The sequence below is a fragment of the Larimichthys crocea genome, chromosome XVII (genome assembly GCF_000972845.2).
Source record: "Larimichthys crocea isolate SSNF chromosome XVII, L_crocea_2.0, whole genome shotgun sequence".
Lineage (NCBI taxonomy): Eukaryota > Metazoa > Chordata > Actinopteri > Sciaenidae > Larimichthys > Larimichthys crocea.
Genome location: NC_040027.1, coordinates 3,997,925 through 4,021,141, shown reverse-complemented (window position 1 = coordinate 4,021,141; position 23,217 = coordinate 3,997,925). Strand labels below are relative to the sequence as shown.

Below are 23,217 nucleotides of genomic sequence, written 5' to 3'. Positions count from 1 at the left end.
ATTAAGTCTTCATTAGTGACGTGGTAATGAATCCAAACATGGTTGTAAGGCAAACACATTTAGTTTCTTTTAGATTTTGTATAGTTTATTAATAAGGTCAATGAGTATCCTCAGATCACATGAATCCTTGCAATCAATTATCAATCAGGACTTTATAATTTTTCATTTTTAAGTCCAACATGTTTCAAGGTATGATTACATGACTGGTCATATCCTCTTTTTATTATTCTGTGGCTTTTTGTGCAGTATGTCTATTCTGTTTCAATCATTTTCATATTTTTGTGTTTTGTTGTTACAATTTTAAAATGTTTTTATTTATTCTTCTGACTGTGCGTGAAACACTTTCAATAAGATTCTGGCAACATTCGTCTGAACTTTTAATCACTTTTTTCTGCTTGTGTCTCAGCAGATATACTCTTTTTAATTAAATCATATTTCACATTTTCTTGAAATTAGCTGAGATAACTCCTGGTGATGCAGCTGCATAAATGTCCCCTGAGTGTTAATAGTACCTCATAATGACTTTATTGTAGCAAAGTCCTCCAATTACCCACAGACATGTATCTGTATGATAATGTGGCAAATGGGATCCCACAGATGACTCATCTTCTTTCTTTGTAATAAGTGTGTTTTATGAGGCGGGCTTGAGGTGATCAAAATGACTGCTGGAGCTTGTCTCCCATTCTCGTCTGGAGCTTTTCTCATCAAAATCTTTGGCTCTGCACAACAACAAGTTACTTTTCTGACTGATTTAGACTGTTGTACAAAACTTTGTCAGGGAACTCTGGATCTCATCTTGCAGACTGATCTATTTTCCAGACTTGACCACGTAACCTCTGCACTGTGGAAGCAATACATTATACCACTCTCTGTGTTGATTGGCTGATGATGACGTCACCTTTGCAGGGCCACAGGAGAATTTGCCATGACAACCAGTGTGCACTATTATTGGATTTCCCTCTTCAGGCTGTTTGGAGACCTTACAAGGAGACTTGCACCTGGTTAAGTGCTCAATCTGTGGAGGGAGGCTGAAACAAGAGGTCCTTGAAGATTTTTCTTGACACAGGGGAGTGTGACACACCTCAGTGAAACAGCTCTGATGTACAACGGTGATGATTCAACAAGCCCTGAAAAAAATTAAGAATGTATTATCTGAATTTAGTTTAATTTAAATTGAATATACAACTCTTTGATGATATAATCACTGGATGTGAAAATCCTATTAAATATATAGTCTGAAAATTCAACACAAGGGGGCAGCATTGTGTTGCACTACATGAATTCAGTGCAAAAAAAAAAAAGTTCCTTTGACTCTTGGTGAGTCTTGATTTAGTGACAGTTTTAAAAGTTATCTTAAGACCATCTTTTTACTTTAGATTGTTGACATTATTTTAACTACATGGTAACGCTACACCATTGCAGTGACCGTCGTAACGCTACAACTGAGCTGTAACCATGGTAACGTTACACCATTGCAGTGACCGTCGTAACATACAACTGAGCTGTAACCATGGTAACGCTACACCATTGCAGTGACCGTCGTAACATACAACTGAGCTGTAACCATGGTAACGCTACACTTTTACAGTGACCGTCGTAATGCTACAACTGCAGTGTAAAACCTGTTCAGCACCAAACAGCAGCGACTAGCCGGTGAAGAACTTTTGATCATTTTAACTAAATTGACAAACTACTTTAGAATCTCAATGTAACACTGTTAGGATATGTTTAATATATAAATACAAATGATTAATATTCCGACAATAACTCTTATACCATAACAGCTGTTTAGATAAACAGTTTTAAATCAATAAAATGGAGAGTCAAGGTTGGAAAGTTACCTTAAAGTGGTAGTGTGTAGCACACATGATGGAGACAAACATTTATTGAATAGAGTGTTTCTGTACACAGTTATGTGATTGGTCCTTTAAATGAGTCATTTCATTTACTTATATATAACCTGACATTTACAAAGCTTAAATCTACATGCAAAAAAGCAACATACACACCAAATACACAAGAATGTCAAATACAGTTTGTGCCGAGCTCCAGTTTATACAGTCACTGTTATTTTACTATCAAACACCAGGGGGCAGAGCAGAGCTGTGTTGACAGCCTCAGTTCTGAAGTCTGTCATCATAGGCTCATTACTGAGTCCTCTCATTTTACAGCAATAAATCAAATGTAGAATTCTTGGTCTTCTTCTTCTTCTTCGGCTTCCTCTTCTACCTTGTCTGCCTCTTCAATTGGCGCACTAATAATGCTGCAGCTGTCGGACTGGTTCATGGAAACATCGCTCAGTGATGGAGCGTCACTTGTGTTCATACTGGTTCTTTGGATACGTAACCCCATGAAGTTAGAGGGTGAGTTGTTGGTGAAGCTGTTTGGAGTCCGGCCCAGTGTGGCTGCCTTGTAGGAGTCTTCTGGGATGCCAGGGGAGAGGGAGGGTCCAATGTCTTCTGGTGGCGCTGATAATGGCCGAGAAGTCTGTTGCAGGCTGGATTTGATGTACGCGGACACCACTGTAAGGTCCACACTGCTGCCTGAATTTACTTTATCCCCCGTGTCCACATCCGTCTCCTCTGCCCCAATCAGAGCATCCACATTGAGCCGGAAAGGTGGGACGAAGGAGGAGCTCCTATTGAAAGAGTGGCTCCTGTGATGAGGACTGGGAGAAGGGCCCGGAGAGGAGCAGGTGGAGTGCGAGCTGCCTGACCCCAGGTTGGGTAGAGAGAAGAGGGATCCGGACTGGTGGCCCCTCCATTGGGTTCTCCAGCTGTCTGGATGGTGCCGGTCAGCCCATTGCTCCTGCTCGTCCAGCTCCTCGCAGGCCAGATAGTGGGAGCTGTGGGGGTTCTGGTGGACTCTGAGACGGGGTGCTGCCCGATGGTGGTGCCGACGGTTCTTGCTGGAGGCAGTGCTTCGAGTGAAGGTGGATGGAGCCGAGGCTGATTCTGTGATAACGTTTGATATGTGGCAGGGATCTTGTTGGTGTTTGAAGTGTGCACCTTGGACCTGAGCAGGAAGGAAAAGAAAACCAATCAGAATTATACGACAGTGTGTAAGATAAGATAAGATAAGATAAGATAAGATAAGAGTATTTAACTTACAAAAATGGAAACAATCAAGGTACACTGTGTTAGTGCAGCAATAAGTGCTGTATTAGTTGTACATGGGGATAGATTTATCATGTCCAGTTGTTGGTAGTGTTGGTGAGGAGGTCCTCTCTGAAGAGCTGGAGGTCTTCAGGAGGTTTTTGAAGGTAGAGAGGGACGCCCCTGATCTGGTAGGAACTGGTAGGACGTTCCACCAACAGGGAACAACAGATGAGAAAAGTTTGGATTGTCCTGAGCGTACGGGTGGCAGAGCCAGGCGTCGTTCATTAGAGGAGGTCACATATGTCTGAGGACATTCAAGTAGGTGGGTGCAGAACCAGAGACTGCTTTGTAGTCAGCATTAGTGATTTGAATTTAAAGTGGGCTGCTACAGGTAGCCAGTGGAGCTCCATGAGCAGCAGGGTAACATGTGACCTTTCGGGCTGATTAAGACCAGGCGCGTCGCCGTGTTCTGGATCATCTGAAAAGGTTTCACTGTGCAGGCTGGGAGTTACAGCAATCAAGTCGTGAGATAACCACAGTCTGTATCAGGAGTTGGGTAACATGTTGAGTCAGGTAAGGCCTGATTTTTCTTATGCTCTAAAGTGCAAAGCGGCACAACCTGGCAATCGAGGCCACGTGATCAGAAAAGGTTACATGGTCATTGATCATGCCTCCTAGATTTCTCGCTACCCTGGTGGGGTAGAATACATGGTACATGACTAATTTCTTCTTTTGAAAATTCTTAAAATGCACAATTTTCAATACATTATTAAGTACAAGTGAATATTATACTCACAAAAACTACATGTATATGCTTATCTCAAGAATAAAACTACATCTTACAACTTCATTGTGGAGGGGGGCTGAGTTAGAATCCAGCTGCAGGACAGAGAGAGAGAGAGAGAGAGAGAGACAGAGAGAGAGAGAGAGGTGTGGGGAGCAGTGGCAGGTGAGGTGATTAGCACAGCTGGAGCTCATTATCTAATCATACTGTTTCTTTTTAACACAGTAGTGTGCTGGACCTTGGAGATGGCCACACACTGAGAGAGGATGTGTCATCCTCTGATATACAAGATGCAGTTTTGTTCATGTGTTATTATGTTCAAGTGTGTGTTGGGTAGAGGAGAGAACATATACATATAACATATCTCTCTCTCTCTCTATAACAATAACATTACCGCTGGCTCTGTTCCATCAAGTAAGCCATGACAGTAAGCCAGATGCAGAACTGGCTAATCTACTGTCTGTAAATGGAATGCACTTCTTATTAATGTTATTGATTACACCTGCGTTTTGTCCTGCTGCGACATGCATGCACAAAGGTAAACTTAAGTTCAATTGAAAATTATTGTACTTGCTGCACTGGTGACTCCTACTTGCTGACAGCCTCCTTCACTGCCGGGGCCAGATGCATAAAACTCTGTAGATTCACGACTAAAACTGTGTGTGCGCATAAAGGCGCATTCTTTTTGTCAGAATATATATTTTATATATTATAGAGCTGCACGTGCTCATGGTTCTGTTTTATAAATCTCGATCATTGAGGACCTGGGGGCATGCACAAGCCTCACCTCTACTCCCACAATAAGGGCTATGGTCACATGTGTGCGAATGCAGGCAAGTGCCGAGGTGAACACACACACACTTCTTTCCTATTGGTTGATTGTGTCCACTAGTCAAAGTTCATGCAAAGTAAAGCCATAAATGAATGAGGAAATGTCTTAAATGAACCTGTTTGCTATCAACACTTGAGCATGCTTCACCACTCCAAGACAGACATAGAAGAAGTGCTCTCCCATCTTGTTGCATGTCATGAATAGTTAGTTAAATATGATGTCAAAGGGGTTGCAAAGAAAGGACTTGCACGTGGGCTCTCATGCAAACAGGCACTCCTCACGCAATGTACAGGGAGCAAGGTGAAGGAGGAAGGGGGACACAGGAACCCTGGGGTTTAAAAAAGCCCCCCCACCTGCTCCCTGTTCTCAGCCTGGCCACTTTATGAATCACACCAGCAGCTGGAGAATTCATCAGCACTCAGAGTAGCCCCCTGTGTATCACACTTCCATTTACAGACCAAAATATCTCAAAATACAGAGCCTGCTGTTCAGAGACCTCTGCTATCCCACAAAACAGTCTGATTATCATTCACAAAATACCAGATCTGGAAAAATTAAAAAAGCTGTATGGGAGATTCCCCTGTCCTGACACAAATGTGGAAACGTTCTGTTTTTAACATGTAGGGCAGCTGGAGCAGTATTCATTTCATTGCCCTGTCGGTTCAGTTTCTCGTCTATGTTCTCCTTCTCTCTAAGTATTAAAATGCTCTGGTTCCTCCCCCCCTCGATGTTGATAGTTTCTCCATGTTTCTGTTCTCATGTCTGCGCTGTCATCCGGCTTTCCAATCAAACAATACAAGCAGAAGCAATAACTTTCCACACAGCAGCCTCGAGACAATTATTTCCAAGAGCACGGGGACGGAGGGGGTTTTTCAGATTTCCATATGTTCAGACTCAACAACAATAAATATCATCGAAGTAAATCTTCAAGTTAAAGATACAGAGAACAAGAGAACTGTGTGTTGAACTGTGATTTATTACGTCCTCATGACAGGTAATAATAAATGTTCTTACTACTCACGGTGGGTTGAACTGAAATACTTAGCATATACATAACTTAGCAATATAACTTCAAATATATTAACCCAAATTCATTGTTCATTGTTTATTCTTTGTTTTTGACTATTGTTCTGGAAATACTTCATCCCGGGATGAGAAGTTCTGATGGACATTTTTCACCCTTTTCTGACATTTTATAGCCTATACCAGGGGTCCCCAAACTTTTTTCGGTGCGGGCCACATCAACTTTATTTTTTTGATGGTCAGTCTATAACCGGAAATGATAACAGTCCCACCAGGATTTCGTGGGCCTTTTTTGAAAATCCCTGATGTTGCAGCCCGGCTCGATGTAGAGTTGCGGTGCTTTTTACATTTTTGTTGCGGGAGGAAGTGAAAGTTGCATTACGTTGCGATTCGACAGTCGCGGAGAGGGCGCAGCGAGCACTAAGTCCATGGCCCCGGGAAGCAGCGAGGTCCAGGCAGGATCGCGCTGTAAAGCTCGCGGCCGGAGCCGTGAGGCACCTTCGCCCCAAGCCTTTCCAAGCTGACCCAGAGCCGGTCGCGGTGCACCGCTGCAGAGGAAATGCGCCCGGCGGAGGCCAGCAAGCGCCGGGGAGAGGTCCCACGAGGGGATCCTCCCGCACCGTGCGGCCGACCTTGACCCGCCGAGTTGAATCCGCAGACTGCGCGGAAGTTGATCACGAACAAAGTCAATAATTGCACGTACACGTACAAAATGTGTATAGAGTCTTTAGCCATGAAAGTGGCTCTGTGAGGCCGTACTTTGAGCTAACATGCTATTTTCTCATGCTAACATGTTCATAATGATGCTAACAAAATGACTGAATGTAGTGTAGGTATAATATTTACCACCTAATTTAGCGTGTTAGCATGATGGGAATGTATTTTGGAAGGTAACTGGTTACAAACTTAACTATTGGGCAAATTTAAATGTTTCTCCGAATGGTCGCACTATGTGAAAGGTTAGCTCACCAATGCTACCTGCCTAGTCTGGTTGTGGACAGACGAATTACAGCCATTGCTACACCCACACTGCTAGCATGGCTAACTAAAAAAACAGAACATATAGCTAAATGCTATTATCTTGTTTAAAAGTGAAAAGTTGACTCTATAGAAACAGTGCTCTGCTGATTGAGAGGCAATCATCTCTCATTATCTGATGCTTTGGACAAACAGTGAGCAGGAGAGTATTACTTCCTTTCATTATTTTCATAATTTCTTGTTTTGGTTCACTCACTACACTTGCAGTGTACCTGCTCAGCAGCACACAGCAGACAAACACAGTTAGAGACTAACTGGTGAATATATGGACCACTGAGCAGTTAACGAACCAGATATCTCCCCCAGGAGTTGAGAGACAGAAAACTGAGCTGAATATAAGACTTAAATGACGATGCTACTCTGTAATTTCTGGATGTGTAAACAACTGTTTGGTTAACCAAACCACCTTAAAAGGTGATGGTATGTCAGTGATGTGGCTCTGATTCAAAAGAAACTTGAGGGAGGCCAAAGCACGAAGAGTCTGTGGGTGTGTGTGTTTCCCACAGATGCTGCAGGTCAACTGCACAAAGTTGTTACATGCTGAAATTATTTCTGTGCATGTCTGGATGAAAGCATGCACGCTCCGTTGGCTAATACGACACGACAGGATCTGTCCAGTTTCCCGCGAGGACAACATGCTACAATGTTGGTGAGGAGCCGCAGCAGGGGGCACTGGGTAATGAGTTGTTGACATGGCGATGGTCAGACCCTTACCCTTATAAGCTTTAGTTATCTTGGAATAAGCAAGATCAACTAGAGAGCTGACCTAAGCAAGCGAAAAAAACAGCACAAATGATCACTAATCCTCAACTCCACGATGCTGCAGGAGCAACCCTTGGATTTTGGGATTTAACTATTTAATTTTGACATTGAGATAAATTGACAGATTAATGGCAGATTAATGGATAATGAAATGTCTGTTGCAGTCTTAGATTACATAACAGACCACAACAACAAAATGCACCACAAAGTTGCATTTTTTTTGTGTCCATTCCACAGACCATAATGATAATAGCATAGTGAAGTTAGAGGAAAGTAAAGGTCCCATTGTTAGGTGACTGACAGTTCTAAGGCTTGGATGGACAACAGTCTCCCTTATTTGGATAATCAACATGCAATTTGAATGACCGTGTGTTAGAAAACATCTGTTTCCTAAATAAAAACAAGACCAAGAGAAAAGAGAAAAACCTGTGTACTTCAGGAGAACAGACAACTACAACTCCCAAGGTGCACTTCACTGTGAAACAATCATAAAACTTAAAAAAATGATTATGTTTAGTGCTAACGCAGCAAGCTGAAGCTACAAGTCACACTTTAAACCAGCTTAAATAAGTTCTCCTTCAGATTCATGAGTCACTTTCAGATGAATCTAGTGACTGTATTGTTTATTTTCCAGTTGTGACAATGAAACGTTCAGAATTCGCTGCAGCTGTGAGTGTCTTTATCTCCAGACGGTTTGGATTTGTTATATTTATAGCCATCGGCCATACCAAGCTGACTTAGTTTGACATTTGTGGCTGCATTAGATGAGAAGATCAATACCACTCTCATACCTGGCTATATTTTCACATTTATTTGTTCCTTTGTTTCCAGTCTTTGTGGTAAGCTAAGCTAACTGCCAAAGTGTAATACAGTGTGTTACAGCACGGAGGAGCACATGACTTCAGGACAGGTGGCGGTTTAAGCATCATGCATATGGCCTTTTGTCATGATAGATTAGCTTATTGTTTCCCTCAGTGCTGTTCCAATCCCAGTAATGGTGCGGCTGCTTAATCGGCTTGAACTTTCAGAAGTACTTATCTGCCACCGCCTGGACACATATCCCCTCTGAAAATGATAGCCTCCAAACAAGGACCATTGTGTGTGTGTGTGTGTGTGTGTGTGTGTGTGTGTGTGTGTGCGCGCCCTTTGGAGGGTGCAGTTAGATGTGTACATGCAAACTTTTGGAGGATGGATGGATGGTGATGGATGTATTCATGGTTGGATGGATGGATTAAAGGGGGTTACAAATGACTCATATGACTCAATGCTGCTTTGTCTGCTGTATGACTTTGTTATTTTTGGCTGCAGAGTCTGTTTTACATCTCTGAAACATTTTTTCTCTCTCACTCTGCTTCTTTTGTTCATTCACCCAACACAGCGACCTCTCTTTTGTTTTCTTACAGATTGTAGACAGTGGTTATTTTGTCCTTCAACTTGGTGGTGACAATGATCCCAACAGTGGAGTGAAGAGTCATAAATAAAACTGGTTATTTTAATGATAGACAGAAATCATTTTACTTTTATTTGCTATTCATTTTGACCTTTTATGGAGAAAATGTTTTCTGGTTTCCCCTCTGATGCTGAACATCAACTCTTTGTGATTTACAGAGTTTCCTGATGAACAGTAAAGTAAACGACTTTGAACTATAGCTACTGTTAGCTAAAGTTATCTCAGTTTGTTAGCCAGGCAACCCAATCTGTGAGCTCAAAGCACCGGGGGAGTGTTGGTGTTTGGGAGAGAAGGTTTTAAGCCCTGAACCAGAGCTGTAATGGGGCTCAGCAGTCACTATGGACATAATGACAGAGGAGAAAACTGAAGAGGATGTTGATGGAGGAAGCTAAAAAGAGTAAATGTGGGACTGACTTTTAGTGGTTGGTGAGAGCTTGGTGAAATAAAAAGCTGAAAGACAGACTGCTGTTGTTGACCTTGTTGGTGTTTGTCTGTTAGCAAACTTGTCGACATGCTAATATTTGATCATAGTACTATAATCATAACAAATACATGAGTACAGCTGTCTCTGTTTATAACAGCGGTATTACACTCTAAAACTGGGGGGTGCTAAATCACAAAAATACTAATTTCTATGCAATGTTGCTTTAACAGCAGGTATTAAAGATATAACCTTATAGGTGGAGTTCATCAGTATAACCTGGGTAATGTAAGTATACAACTTGTCAGTATTTTTAAAGAGTTTTTGAACTGACCCCTTAGAGAAGAGTGAAAAAGTTTGTTTGTTGCACAGACACTCAAGAAAACTCTCACCTGCAGCAAGATCTTATTTCCATCGTAGTCCTCTGTCTGCCAGCGGACATCACTGATTGGGCTGCAGGGGTGTGGCAGCAGGGGCACCAGCGCCCCGACATCTCGTACCCGCACCTCCATCACCGCTGACTCCAGCACCACTGGACTCTGACCTCGCGGCAGCCTCTTAAATGACAGCTGGATCTCCATATCCGGGTTGGAGTACACCACAAAGAAGCAAAAGTCCTCCTTCTTCTGTGCTACCCTCCGCTGAAGTAGCAGCTTGTAAAGCCTCACCATGTCGACGTAATTTTCGTGTTGGCAATAAACAGTAAAACGGACAATTTCTTTCCCATAATGGACCTGCCGCACGGCCCAGAGCGGCGTGCCAGAAGAGAGAGTGAAAAAGTCCTGACTGCATGGTGCCAGCGGCAGCATCCGCCGGCCATTGCTGACTTTTTCAGTGTGGTGGTAGCGCCAAGGAGGCCTCTGCAGAGTGCGGTGCAGCATCAGTATCTGCTCATCACCGCCGTACGCCTCCTGGAGGAACACGATGACTGCCAGGGCTGGCTGGGAAGCTGCACCTAGGCCACCGTTTTGATGGTGCTTGGTCCGGGGCCGCTGGACGGAGGCTCGCTCTGAGACCCGGAAAAGCTGCAGCTCAGGGTGAACCCACGCCAGCACAGCATCAGCGGCGTGTTGCAGGAACTTTCCTTGGCCGGGGTCGGCGATGAGGTGGATGCTGACTAGGAAGGGATCCTGGAGCTCGCCCATGGATAACTCACCTCCACATACAACAGCATCAAGACAAGATAAGAGAGGGTGGAAAGGACAAGAAGGGTGACAAAAGAGATGGGGTGAAAAAGGAAGAAAGAAGAGATCAAATTATAATCAGCTTGTTGAATTTGGGAAAATCAAACCTGAACAACTCTATCGCCTGTTAACCAAACTCGTAATATCTGTGCAAGGCACCTACAGCATGCTTAAGGTTGGTCAAAGACTCTGAAAGTATGATGAAAGTATGGCAGAGGTTAGGTAACTGAACTGGTGAAGTTTAGGATCCGATCAAGATCAAGCATTAATTGTAGGTCTATGACAGGACAAAAACTCCAGTTCTTCCAAAATACCTCAGAATTCTGGAGCTTCATTTTTCTCTTTCTTTTCCTTTCCTTTGTTTACCTCTTGGTTTAAGTTCTCCCATCTCTCACTCCCGTCCTTCTCCATTTCACTCATCCAGATCTGACTCCATCTTTCTCCCAATTTCTATGTTTACCTTTCTCTTCCCTCCCACCCTCACTCCCTCTCTCTTTTCCAGCAGACCCATGCGGAGCAGGGCTCCTCTGTGGAGGCTCATTAGTGCCATTAGGAGGTCATTACTGAAGCCCAGTGGAATGTTCCAGACCACAGCGTGAGCAAGGCATTCAGGTGTAGCTTTCCCCTGAACCCCTGACCTGGAAAAGTTTGGCATCCTGGCACAGGTACTGCAAAACTACCAAAATGTTCCCAAACCACAATCATATTTAGCCAGTGTTTTCATTGTTGCATGTTACACACTCGTATCTCCTCATCTCCACGTTCCCTCCTTTTCGCAGCACTTTTCCTATAGTCTTTATCTGACTTCTCGGGGGACTTGTCCCATTTCGTCTTTGCTTTGAGGCAGTTTGGGAAAGGACACAGTCTTCTTGTCCCTGGCACAGCAGAGTGCCTGGCTATTGCCAGAATCCCTCCGTGAAACAGAGAGGCCAAACAGGGACAGGTTCAGTCTCACGAGTCCTGTTGGCCTTTGAAAAAGGACAGTTTCTACTTGACCAAAAAGGTGACATTTTCTAAATGGTAAGATTGGGTTACAAGGAAGCATTGCTCAAAGGTGGCCTTTTGAGGTGTAACCACACGGTTGGCTCACGGGCCAGGATGATAAGACAGGGTTCATGGTTTTGATATTTTCAAAAAGTTTGAAAGTATAAAAGTATTGTATGAAATCTATAAATATATACTATAAAATGTGCACATTCTAATGTTTGACCACTTCTTATTTTGTTTAAAATTGTTTGTGTTTAAAATAAAAACTCGATGTGGTTTAAATGAGCTTGAAGAATGAAAACATGTTTATGTCCTCAGGACGTCCTCATCAAATATGTTGGACCGATGGCAACAAAAGACATTCAAAGACCCAGATTTTATTTCTCTTGTCTATTTGCAAGAAAAAAAAGTATACAGTATTTACATTTATGTTCATTTATTCCATCTTCTGGCTTTTAATGTATGTAAATGAAAACAAAAAATAGACCCGTGATTTGAATAAGAAAACTCCCCCTAAAAAGCTTTTAACAGGCAAAAAAAAGACCTGAGAAATAGCAACAGAGGAAGGACCATTCCGCCTGTACAGACATGTAATTGATGTTGTCTGTACAGAACTAACCAAAATGAGCATGGCGGGATCAGGATGTGTTTTATTGGCCATAAACTGACTGATGCTACAGGCAGTAGAACTACTTAAAATGTGAGATTCTAATTATTTCCACTGTCACTTTTCATGACTTGGTCAGTATCCTAGACCTAAATGTCAATCATTAATTTCCTTTACAACTTATGTTACTTCAAATTGTTACAAATTAAACAGATCTGATAAGGTGATTTAAAAGGAATCAGATTCAAGATAAAATGCCATCAAAGCCCAAACTTGTCCTCATGTGGCTCAGTTTGTCTTTAGAGATACTAAATACAGCAGGATTAAGAAAGATCCACTGCAGGTTTAAGCTCAATGCCAGGGCACAGATGTCCAGACACACACACACACATAGGGTACCGCGCTCATTTACGACTGCTTGATCCCATTAGAATCAGTGTCTCTCTGACATTTAGCTGGCATCGAGACACCAGACACAGGGATACCCTCTTTAAGGATATTTACTGCACAGCACATTGTACTGTCACACAGACAGCTTCATTTCAATGCAGTAACTCCTGCTACACAGTTCTATCACAAGTTTCTCACGAGTCAGTGCTTGAAATGAGCCAACAGGAACAGAGAGATCTGCTTAAACTGCTGATTGACGATGAACACTAAAGCAAACAGAGCAGCAAATGAGGAGATGTCATCCATTACTGTTGCTTTAGAACAATCCTTCATCCTAACTCAGCCTTTCAAACCAAACATCTCATTTACATTCCACTCCTGTCATGTGTTTACCTGTTTTATCACTTTTCTTTCCCCGCCCGTCTCCTGTGCTCCTCATCTCTTCCAAAGTTCAATTACTAAAATGACTCGAGGGTTTAAAGAAGAATTTAAGCATGGGTCAGGATCGAGGCCACAGACAGGCTGCCACACACATACTGAGAGACACACACCCGTTTATTTGTGTCAGATCTCATTAGAATTAGTATCCAGTACGTCTCCTTGGCATCTAACTGACATCAAGACCAAAACCGCAGTTTAAAACACATAGATGATTGGTATCAAATCGGATATTTAAAATAAAAGAACAAGCCAAGATGCACAAACACAGATCCAACCAAATCAACACAATACAGTTTGAATACCAGCTGACTTGTGTCTGTAGCACCACTCATTACAAAAGCTGTAAAAGGTTTGGTTAGATTCTATGAACCATAACAGTGCTGCATCAAAACAGAGCTTTCTTATTTATTTCAATGAGTCCAGTATGTAAACAGGCGTGCTGCCGCACCGAGGGTTTGACAAGAGATTATACACCAAGATCAACCAGCAACACACTGCACTGGCCAATCAAAATAGGTGTAAGCATCCATGGTAATATTTCAGGCTGAGATGAAATTATATTTTTAAAAAGGTGAATAATGATATAACTTGATAAGCTATAGTCACCAGATCTAACTTTTACTCTGAATCTGAGACGATCTATATGATACTCTACCTGTTGTGTTCTGGTTTTGTTTATTTCATGAACCAGCTTCTAAATCTGAGTTCGACTCGCAGTTTACGCTACAAAATAAAGACACAAAGAAGTTTCATTTAGTTTGTGAGTGAGAGAGACACACAGAGATAAAATGTGGACATTGGTTGAGAGACACAGACAGTGAATGAGAGTGAGCGGGTGCCGGTCTCGATAAAACCAGTTAATCGGTGAAATACGTAGTTATTTCCTGAATGTTTCACAGCGGTTACGTTCAGTCCAAATAGACGCACCAGGTCCTGTGTGCCTACTTTTGCAACTAAAGCTAACATGAGTAACAACAATAGGGTGCATGAGAGTTTTTGTAGGTGAGGTAGGTCAGTTTAGTCATGATAAGTATGTCTTTAGTCTTGTTTACAGATGCATTTGTCCTTTCAGCCTCTTCTTAACACATGTTAAACTACTCAGTGAATAAATATAGGCATCCATAAATCCTTTTAAGCGTAAAACATATTGACAGATTTAAGTGATGCAGCTTTGACACCTGACTACTCTTAGGTTCCTGTCTAGTCTACAGATCTAAATTCAGTACATCCACAAATGCATCTGCCACAAATACACCAGAAAAGTCACTCAGCAGCCACACATCCAAATGAAAATATACAACTCAATAAAGCCGATGCAATAAGGGTTAATAGGAAGCTGGCACACAGGAGAATAAATTAGAGATTAAGGCGCTCCAATCCTGTGAAGGGAATGAAGGGAGTTTGTGTGTAAAGCTCTGGAGGAGTGTGTCTCTAAGCTCTTAATCCACTTGAGTCTTCAAACTCAAGCTGATGTTCTGACTCGACTGACTACATATACACACACACATACACACACACACACACACACACACACACACACACACACACACACACACACACACACACACTCATACATGTGCACAAACAGCCTCCACACACAAAATCAATTTGCACATTTACAGACGGGCCTGTCTTTTCTAATATGCGCAGACTTTCCCCTTCGCTCTGCGTTTAAGTGTTAACCGGCAACACATGCTCACAACCTTACACACAGATGATGACGTGAGATAAAACAACTCGCCTTCTCGTGGCCCCTGCACATATGAAAGTGATTAGCAGCGAAAACTCAAATAAGGCCTCTGAGCATGTGTGTGTGTGTGTGTGTGTGTGTGTACCGCAGTCACAGCTTCAGCTAGCTTGGCCCTCGGTGTAAGTCAAAACAACTGAGGGAGGAAACTCAAGATGGGGGCCCCTTTTTGTCGTCTGGTGAAAAGAAAGAATAATGCTGATGCTGTTCCAACACTTGTGCGTCAGTTTGACCGGTGCCAAGGAAGTTATCAAGGTCTTGATTATATAATTGCAACAACAGATTTTTGTGGCTTTCTGGGGGCAGCAGTCACAAGTCGTGAACACAACATTGACACACCATCACCTTTGAGACTAGTATGGCAACTTGTTCATAAACATATCCAGCAGTTAGAACATCAACAACTTCATTCACGTGTGGTTGAGTTTCTGTCCATCTGATGAATAAAAGTCTAATATAAACTCTTCTTTTGGCTCATTTTTTGGTCTCTACCATCTCCCAAGGGAAATATATAGATTCTTTAGCTGCTAAAATTCTCCACTACGTTCACCAGCTGGTCTCTAACCATGTCTGTGTGTTGTCTGGTGCCAAGCAGGTTATGTACAGTAGATTTTTAGAGCTTTTTCACTGAAAACAGCTGCCAGCTGCAGCCAAAAATGATGCTATGAGAGCAGTGACGGTCAACCAAAGCAGTAAAGTTTAGGCCGGACAGCCAAACAATGAGCTGAAACTTTAAAGCTACTGTTCAGTAGTTTGTCTTAAGTCAATTCCACATTAACTGTCAGGCTGCTGGAAATACTCACTGATGTTTCAGTAATGTTTGCTAAAAACTAACTGGGCAGTTGTTTTTGGTAAATGGAACTATACATTTTAGAGCCATGTTTAAACATTTACATCTCCAGTAGGAACCAATGAGCTTGGGGTTTTGTGTCACAGGCAGAAGAGGGATCGAGTGTGTTGTTGGTTTTGGTGTTTTTATGGTACTTACTGACAATAAGAAAAAACACAGATTAACTCCAGCCCCATCCTTTCAGCAGTTCTTATATGACAGAGACAGTTAAGCGAGTACACCGCCAACCCTAATGTTTCACTGAAGATAAAAGCAATTACGTCACAATTTGGAGCCAATATTTTCTGGCTCCATACAGCTGCTGGTTTAAGTTTGAGAATTAGATATATTAGATTGCTTACAACAGACTGTTGTGGGATTAGTGAGTCAACAGAGCTAGTCCAAGTTCATGCATGTCATGTCACCTTCACTGTCCAAATAGACCTGGGACTTGGCAGCTTTGCTTTATAGAAGGACAAAAAGCTGAAGAGGTGTGACTATTTTACACAAATATCTACATAGGGTATTTGGATAGTAACTTTTTTGGTGTTTTGATGCTGCACTACAACACATTTTAGGACAATATTGCAATAATCCAACACAAACCTCACTGGACATATAAATCAATCCTGGCCTGACCACAGTTCTTGTCAGTTCCATCGGGTCTTGGTTACAGAGAATCAAGTGGACCCCTGAAAATCTGTATCTTCAACCCTGTATCATTTTAAACCCAGTTCAGAGGCAAAACAATAAAACATATTTCACTGTGCAACTATTTACTACTGCATGAATGTGCAATCAGTGACTCATTATCACGAAGGGGCCACAACGAGGCTGACAAGCAAAACTGTTTTAATTAAACCGTTAACAAATGGCTGACTGCAGCAGATTTAGCTGCGATCATGACCTCGTAGTCCAAACCTTATTTTGAAAGGACGCACATTTGGTTCCACTTAATCTGCATGAGCCTGGATCTCATACGGCTAGGGAGAAAGCACCATGTATGTGTGTGTGTGTGTGTGGTCCTTGATTTATCAGGTCTTATTCAAACTGATTGTGCTTAAAAAGTGCCCTGGCTGACACCACTGTGGGTGATTCAGAGTGTAAAAGGATACTCAGACACTGGGGAAGATGACGCACATGTCTGTTTTAGAAGGACAGTACTGAGTGTTAAGACAAGTCTGTGCTGATGAAAGGCAAAGAGGCAGTGAGCACTCAGATGTCACATTAACCAGAAAGGACGTAATATACACCACAATCTCTGTTACATACAAAGATGCACAGAAATTAAGTGTGAGCTAGAACTAAAAGCTAAAGCTAAAACTGATATTGAAATTTGTGATACATGTTGTGTTTGAAAAGTGTTGAGGATCCGACGCACATAGCTGAGATGCAAAGTGTATGTAAATGTAACTACTACTAGTCTATGGCAGTCTATGGCAGCTCCAAAGACACTAAGTGGGGACCTTCTAACTGTGATTGGCTGCTTGTGTTTTCTCCTAGAAGTTTCAAACACTAGTCAAGGTTGTTGAGAGTGAACGCAACTTCAAAGAAGCTGAACAAAGGTCGCTCAGTTTTCTCCTTTTCAGTAACACGCATCCAGCAAAGTCAAGTCCACTGTAAACTTTGTGCTCACCACAACCCCTGCTCTCTATAACAGCGAATGAAACAATGTAAACACACGACTGCATGGAAGTCTCTCATTCAGTAATGAGACAAGGGGAAACAGAAGTTACCTGGATGGAACTCAAGTTATACAAGAACCTCTGCCTCTATATGACAAGCTGAATGGAAGATTGTGAGCACAGTCACTGTGGGGTTTGATCACGTACATACATTCAGCTAGTGTTGCCAGGGGTGCGGATAAACTTTAACAGATGTGGTAAACTGACACCATGCTATTATTTAAAACCCACACCAATTAAATCATTCTATCAATTTGCAGCAAAGACACACGATACGAGTACAACAAAATATTTGAATTGTTAAGTATAGTGCATGGTTGCTACAGTCAAACTAATTCAGCGTGAATAAAATCTGTGTTTCAGGCTTTTGAACTAAAATCAAGAGAAGTAAAAAATTAAAAGTTAGAAAGCAAATTAAAGCAGCTGTATGTATTCCAGTCACTGTTTGCCTCTCTGCCAGCAGGTATGAAAGTTTTACACCTCAAATGCGCTCCAAGCCACAGTCGACATTGAATTATTTTAGGGAAGGAAGTAAAACTTTACGGGCTCCTGCACTTTCACCGGTAAGTATTCAATCCGCTGGCTGATATACAACAGCACAGGTCATGTTCAAATTTTGGAGAGAATTTTGGATTTGGACTAACTTGCACACACATGTGTTCCTGGTTCTCCTAATCTGCTCCCTGTCTCAATGAAATAACAAGAAGCAGAGCCTCGGGCGTTACTGGACGCACAAGGCAGTCTGGACAAGCCAAGCGTTTCTCTTTGTGGTGAAGACACATCATTTTACTGACAGCCTAAACACAATGAGACAAGTGTGATTAACCTGACCTGAGATACAGATGGAGATGTGTTACATAGGATTGATTCTACTGTACATTGAACCATGACTGATGGACTAGAGCCAAGGAATGGACTAACCCCCATAAGTGATAGATTCATGACTAGTGATGTACTCATAAAACACATCAATAAAAACATATTCTGATTATGACACTGAGGGTCTGACCAAGTATTCAGCGACACCTTTTCCAACCTTAAGGTTTTAGGGTTTTTTACATTATTACATTACATTACATTGCATTTAGCAGACGCTTTTATCCAAAGCGACTTACAGAGGAGGACATAAGCTGAGAAAGGTGTTAGTTTTGTTAGGCAGGGAAGCAGTCTCGAAACAGAAAGGTTTTTACAAGTTTCTTTAAAGGTAGAAAGGGATGTTGCTGTTCTAGTAGCCGTTGGTAGGTCATTCCACCATTTGGGGACAACCACAGAGAAGAGTTTAGAGTGACCTCGCTTTGCGAGAGGCGAGGGTACAACTCTCGCAAAGGGTTTTAAACTTGATGCTACCAACTCAAATTGATCAGTACTCAAAACGTATTCAGGTTCTATGCCCTGTCCTTGCTTGCACACTCTAGCATGACTGCAGTAAAGCAGAGAGACATTCACACACGTTTACGGAGATACACAAATATATGCGTTTATCTCAGCAAGCTAGCATCTGTTGGTGACATTCTGATCCCTGATAATTAACCCCTGATGTCAACCGGTGACTCGCAGCCTACTATCAGTCCTGTCTCAGTGGTATGAAAGAGTTCAATGTGCTGATGCACATTCCCTTTATCCACTGTTTTGAAATTGTCCTTTCATTCTGGATTTCTTCCTCAGGAAAGAAATGTTTTCACAGTCTTTGTTTTGCTTACCATTACCTGCAAAACTTGGATGTCCTGAATCCATCTTGTGTTTTCTTTTCATCTGTCATCCAAGTCGTTCTCTTTTGGATGCTGACTGTGGTGTAAATTTTCATGAGTCTACATCTGTGAGTAATAAATACATCTACAGTATATTTGTTAGGTATTCCAAGGGTGACAAATCATGCATGTCCTGCTCAAGTCTGTTTATAATTGTAGTTGTGTCTCTGCTCTGTGTTTGTGTTTTTACAGTCTGACCTCTCCCTCCTGCTGGCCTGAAAGCATTCATTACTCTGACAACCGACCCCCTCAGTCCTACATATATGTACACACGCACAAGACTACTGGGGGCAGGGTCACAGGTCACTCAGGCTGAATGGACACTCATGTGCTCTGTCCAATAGAAAGTGAGTTTTTGTGATTAAGTGTTTGGGGCGGGACTTCCATTGAACACTCAAAGATGCTGCAGACAGCATAAAGGACAGATTACACTTTGCACTTAGTTTTCCATCACTGCTGTTGCATGAAATTCTTACAACTCCAGTTTCCACTTCTTAACTATGAGCACAAGCCTTTGCACTTGCAAAATCTGCATATAAGTTAAAGACTCCATAGAGGTTTAGTGAAATTTTCCAAATGCAGAGGTGGCTGTGGTACAGAACAAATGTTGAAGTAGAGCGTCATTTGTTCCATTTCCCAGACAGTTCAAAATCCACATCAAGACTATGCACAACTAAAAAACCCACCACATCTTAACAGTTAATTTTGTCTGTGACTTAATTCTAGAAGATGTTGATTCAATTGTTTTCAAGTGTTTTTATATACTTAATAAATGCACTGCAATAAAGAAAAATGTAGCAACAGTAATTAAAATGATTATTTTAAGAAGTAGCTTATTTGTTCAATCCCCAGCAACAGTGTTTCCAGCTTGGCTTTATAGATCAAAAACTGTTCGGCCTAAAGGGCTGAGACCTCTACACAAGTCTGGGTCACCCAGAAGATTTAAGTCCTGGGTCTACCAGCATGGAATCTTCCCATGAATCCTCTTGCCCCATGGCTGTCGGAGAAGACTTTGAGTGCTGGTGAGCTCACTATTGTTGCCTGAGCTGCACTGGGCTGTATGGAAACAGCAACAAGCTCAGGCTTGGGTTCAGCTCTGTCAGAGAGGAATTCATCGTGGTCTGGACATGGAACAGCTGCAGTACACTGCATCAAAGTACACCAACGTGGCTGGTGCAGGGATCATCATCAATATGGTGAAGAAGTGAAGCCGAGGCAGTCCAGCAGGCAGAAGATCAGCTGAAGCACAAGGTCTTTCTCTGGAGTGTGGCGCAGGTAAGGGCCAACTCAGGAACTCAGTATTAACTCAATGTGAGACTGCAAGCAGGAGGCAGAGTCAGAAGCTGGTGCATAAGGAGGCACACAACAGTGGCCATGTGACAACAGGGTGCATGGACAAAGTGGGAACTAGCAACAGAGCCGAATGTGCCCTGGCATCTGAAAATGAAACTGCCAGAGGATCAAATTCCTGATACATGAGGTCCATTATGTCCTCCCCAGCCCATCTTACCTGGCTGGGAAGGTGACAGTTGAACTAGAGAGGCAGCTAAAACCTCTACCACATATAGAGCTGGTGTGTGCCAGCGGGGATGGGCAAGAGGGGGTGTGAGTCAATGCCTCATCCAACCTACAAAACCCTGGGCTGACCAAGAAAAATGGGTGACTAGTGGGGTCAGTAGAATACCACTTGGACACAGGCCAAAGCCTGTTCAACCTCACTTGCATTGCCTGGACGAGGGTGTCTGTTGTGAAACCCAAAGCACCCAATGACTCCAGGATATGACACTGATTTACATCAGTGATGCACACGGTTATACTGGGTAATATGTTCCTTTATTACCAGGAACACATATGCTGCAGTTATTTTGACTTCTTCCCACAAACACTACTAAATGTGAAGTGATCTGGTGAAGAAAACAGCCCCCAATACACTAACTATTTAAGCCTGAGCCTAAACTGAGCCTATTTGAAGATGAAACTATTTGTGACAAGATTTGTATCTTCAGTAGTAGTCAACGGGCATTGGGATGAGAGTATTGAGAGTCCAGTTATTACAGAACTGGTTTTGGTTTTCATTGGTGCTTTTAATGTCATTTACTAACAATAAAAAAAATCCTTTAAGCTTAGATAGTGTTTTGTGTGGATACATTTTTATGTCTCATTTTATGAAGTCATATTTGCTCACCACACTGGAATTTTTTTTAATTAATTCAAGCAATCTAAATGAAAAAACATTGTATTACTTGGGTATTTACTGTAGCAATATGGCTAGGCTTACAAAGGCTTCAAATGAATAACAAACTCTTATCATGTAAAAACTAAATGTTTAACCCTGAAGTGTGAAAGCAATGGATGTGCTCAGTAGTTAACAGTAATAGACGCACTGTCCATAAAAACAAACAAATCTAGATTCAAACTTATTGATATAGTTTCAATTTCAGGACAAAGACTGAGCCATTTGAATTCCTCCACCTTCTGTTACACCTACAGGACCTAAATTAGAGTATAACCTCGGTCAGAGTGATGTTGGTGGTTTAGCATGATCTCTGTCTGTCTACAGGGGGCTTATGGCTGGTCTGAGCTGAAGTCAAAGGTCAGGGGTTTGTACCACCTGTATAAACATGAGTGCCATCTCTACCAGAACCTAAATATACTTCTGAGGAGGCAGAAAACGAGGGAGACCGATGCTGCATGCACTTTTGCAAATGAACTCGTCTGCGCACAGAGATGTGCATGAATACGCACACACATGGAGGACAAAGACAGGCAGCCACACACAGCTTTGAGACAGATGAGTTCTCTATATTGTCCTTGCACATCTTTTCAAACTCTGTCACCACAGCAGTTTGCAGCCATCTGTCCCATCCTTTCTGTTCTGATCATTAGTCTGAGGCTCAGTTTGATAAATGAACTCAGGCTGTTGTTTTCACTCTGTCTGCCTGAGAGTGCGTATCAGACAAAGAACTAGTACCTGGGATTTCCAATAATTACATATTCCCAGAGGGGCAATAAAGGATTGACATATAGTCGATCAGCATCTCAGTAACTTGGAGAGTCATCTTTTTCTATGTGAGCAAAAAATTACAGATTCAGCAGCAGATGATGATTAATGAAAGCTTTGAAAGCATTTTAGGTTGACGATTCAGGAGGTTCATCCAGCTACTCAGCATAAAGACACGTCTGGAGAAGGAGCGTAAAAAACATATTTCAACAGGCCTGGGAACAGGTTACCTAAAAGTGACAGAGCATGACGAGAGGTCCTGATATAATAAAATAATGGACTAAACATGGGCGAAAAAGCCTTTCACTATACACCAGAATATCTACGGAGAGGTTGCGTCCAAATTGTCATCAATATTTCCAAGTGTTACAAACCTGCCAAGCTTTTGAGATACAGTGTCTGTCTCTGAGATTTCTAGCGCTCACACAGTTTAAAAGTTACATTTTATAACACTGACAGCGAGGTGTTTTCCCCAGAAATGCACCCTTGTTGCTTTGGATAGTCCACAGACCTCACAGTGAGTGAGTTTTCATTGGAACCACTTTCTACTGAAAAAGACTATAATAAGCTGTTGATGGTGTGTTGGTTGGATTATCCTGGGACAAGTCATTTTACAAAGCTGAGCACCAAAGCAAAATCCTCAAGACAAATCTTTAAAAACCTGGACATATAAAACTAAAACTTCTAAAATTTCCAAGACTAGATACCGCAAAAGGTCCTTTAAACCACAATCACAGAAACGATTAATTGTGGTAAAATTGCATTCTGTCTTTAGTTTTTTAATTAATGTCTTTAATTGATAATGTCAGGTCACATAGAACAGTTATTGCTATTGTTACCAGTGATTTAACTGTTGAATTGAGCTACATTTGTGGTTCCCTGTTGTACCAAGTAAGCATGTCGTTTGTGTATATCTGAGTGATGAACAAATCTTTAATCATACAGTACTCTAATTCTAGGCTGGTAGTGTTGTTCTAATTGAGGTTACACTTCTTTCCATGTGCTATTTAAAGTTTTTGTTTTCTGTGTCCCTGTGCATGTTTTGTTCAAATCTTCAGTAGTGATGGACACAATAGTGGGCAGAAGCTTATCTGATACTGGAAAGATACAACAAACATGGGGGGAAAGCCCAAACCAGACACTGCTGGATAACTCTGTGTGTGTGTGTGTGTGGCCATGTGCATGTGATC

The 23,217-nt window shown here is 42.0% G+C and overlaps 1 protein-coding gene across 2 annotated transcripts in view; it reads right to left on the bottom strand.

Annotated features, from left to right (window-relative positions):
• Positions 1-1,763: 1,763 nt before the first annotated feature.
• The window catches only part of fam124a (family with sequence similarity 124 member A), a 28,533-nt gene continuing 7,079 nt past the window's right edge, over positions 1,764-23,217 (bottom strand). Inside the window, exons 3-4 of one of the 2 annotated variants that reach the window (XM_019270819.2) lie at positions 9,801-10,573; positions 1,764-3,015 (exon numbers count right to left, since the gene is read on the bottom strand). In XM_019270819.2, the coding sequence (XP_019126364.1) occupies positions 2,179-3,015; positions 9,801-10,573 (1,610 nt within the window). In that variant the 3' untranslated portion in view covers positions 1,764-2,178. The remainder of the gene's footprint in view (positions 3,016-9,800; positions 10,574-23,217) is intronic. The other variant, XM_010746476.3, reaches the window with a different exon arrangement.